Source organism: Buceros rhinoceros, unplaced genomic scaffold (assembly GCF_000710305.1).
Source record: "Buceros rhinoceros silvestris isolate BGI_N320 unplaced genomic scaffold, ASM71030v1 scaffold42732, whole genome shotgun sequence".
Classification (NCBI taxonomy): domain Eukaryota; kingdom Metazoa; phylum Chordata; class Aves; order Bucerotiformes; family Bucerotidae; genus Buceros; species Buceros rhinoceros.
In genome coordinates, this window is record NW_010399059.1 from 975 (window position 1) to 1191 (window position 217).

Genomic DNA, 217 nt, shown 5'->3' on the forward strand with positions numbered 1-217 from the left:
CCTGCAGCACCAAGGCGCTCTCGGGCAACGTCATCGCCTGGGCCGAGGCCAACATCGACATTTATGGTGGGGCCACCAAAGGGACTTTCGAGGCCTGTCGCCAGCTCAACTAGAGCCACGGACAAGCGAGAGAAACCTCCTCATCGAGTTCTTTACTTTTTTCTTCCTTTTTTTCTTTTTGGTTTTTATTTTTTTTGGGGTTTTATGCGCAAAACCA

At 49.8% G+C, this 217-nt stretch overlaps 1 protein-coding gene across 1 annotated transcript in view; it reads left to right on the top strand.

Moving 5' to 3' along the window:
- The window catches only part of LOC104489196 (neuronal pentraxin-1-like), a gene marked incomplete at its 5' end in the record, with an annotated part of 1084 nt that extends 971 nt beyond the window's left edge, over window positions 1-113 (top strand). Inside the window, 1 exon segment of the mRNA XM_010131330.1 lies at window positions 1-113. Coding sequence (XP_010129632.1) covers window positions 1-113 — 113 coding nt within the window.
- Window positions 114-217: the final 104 nt, after the last annotated feature.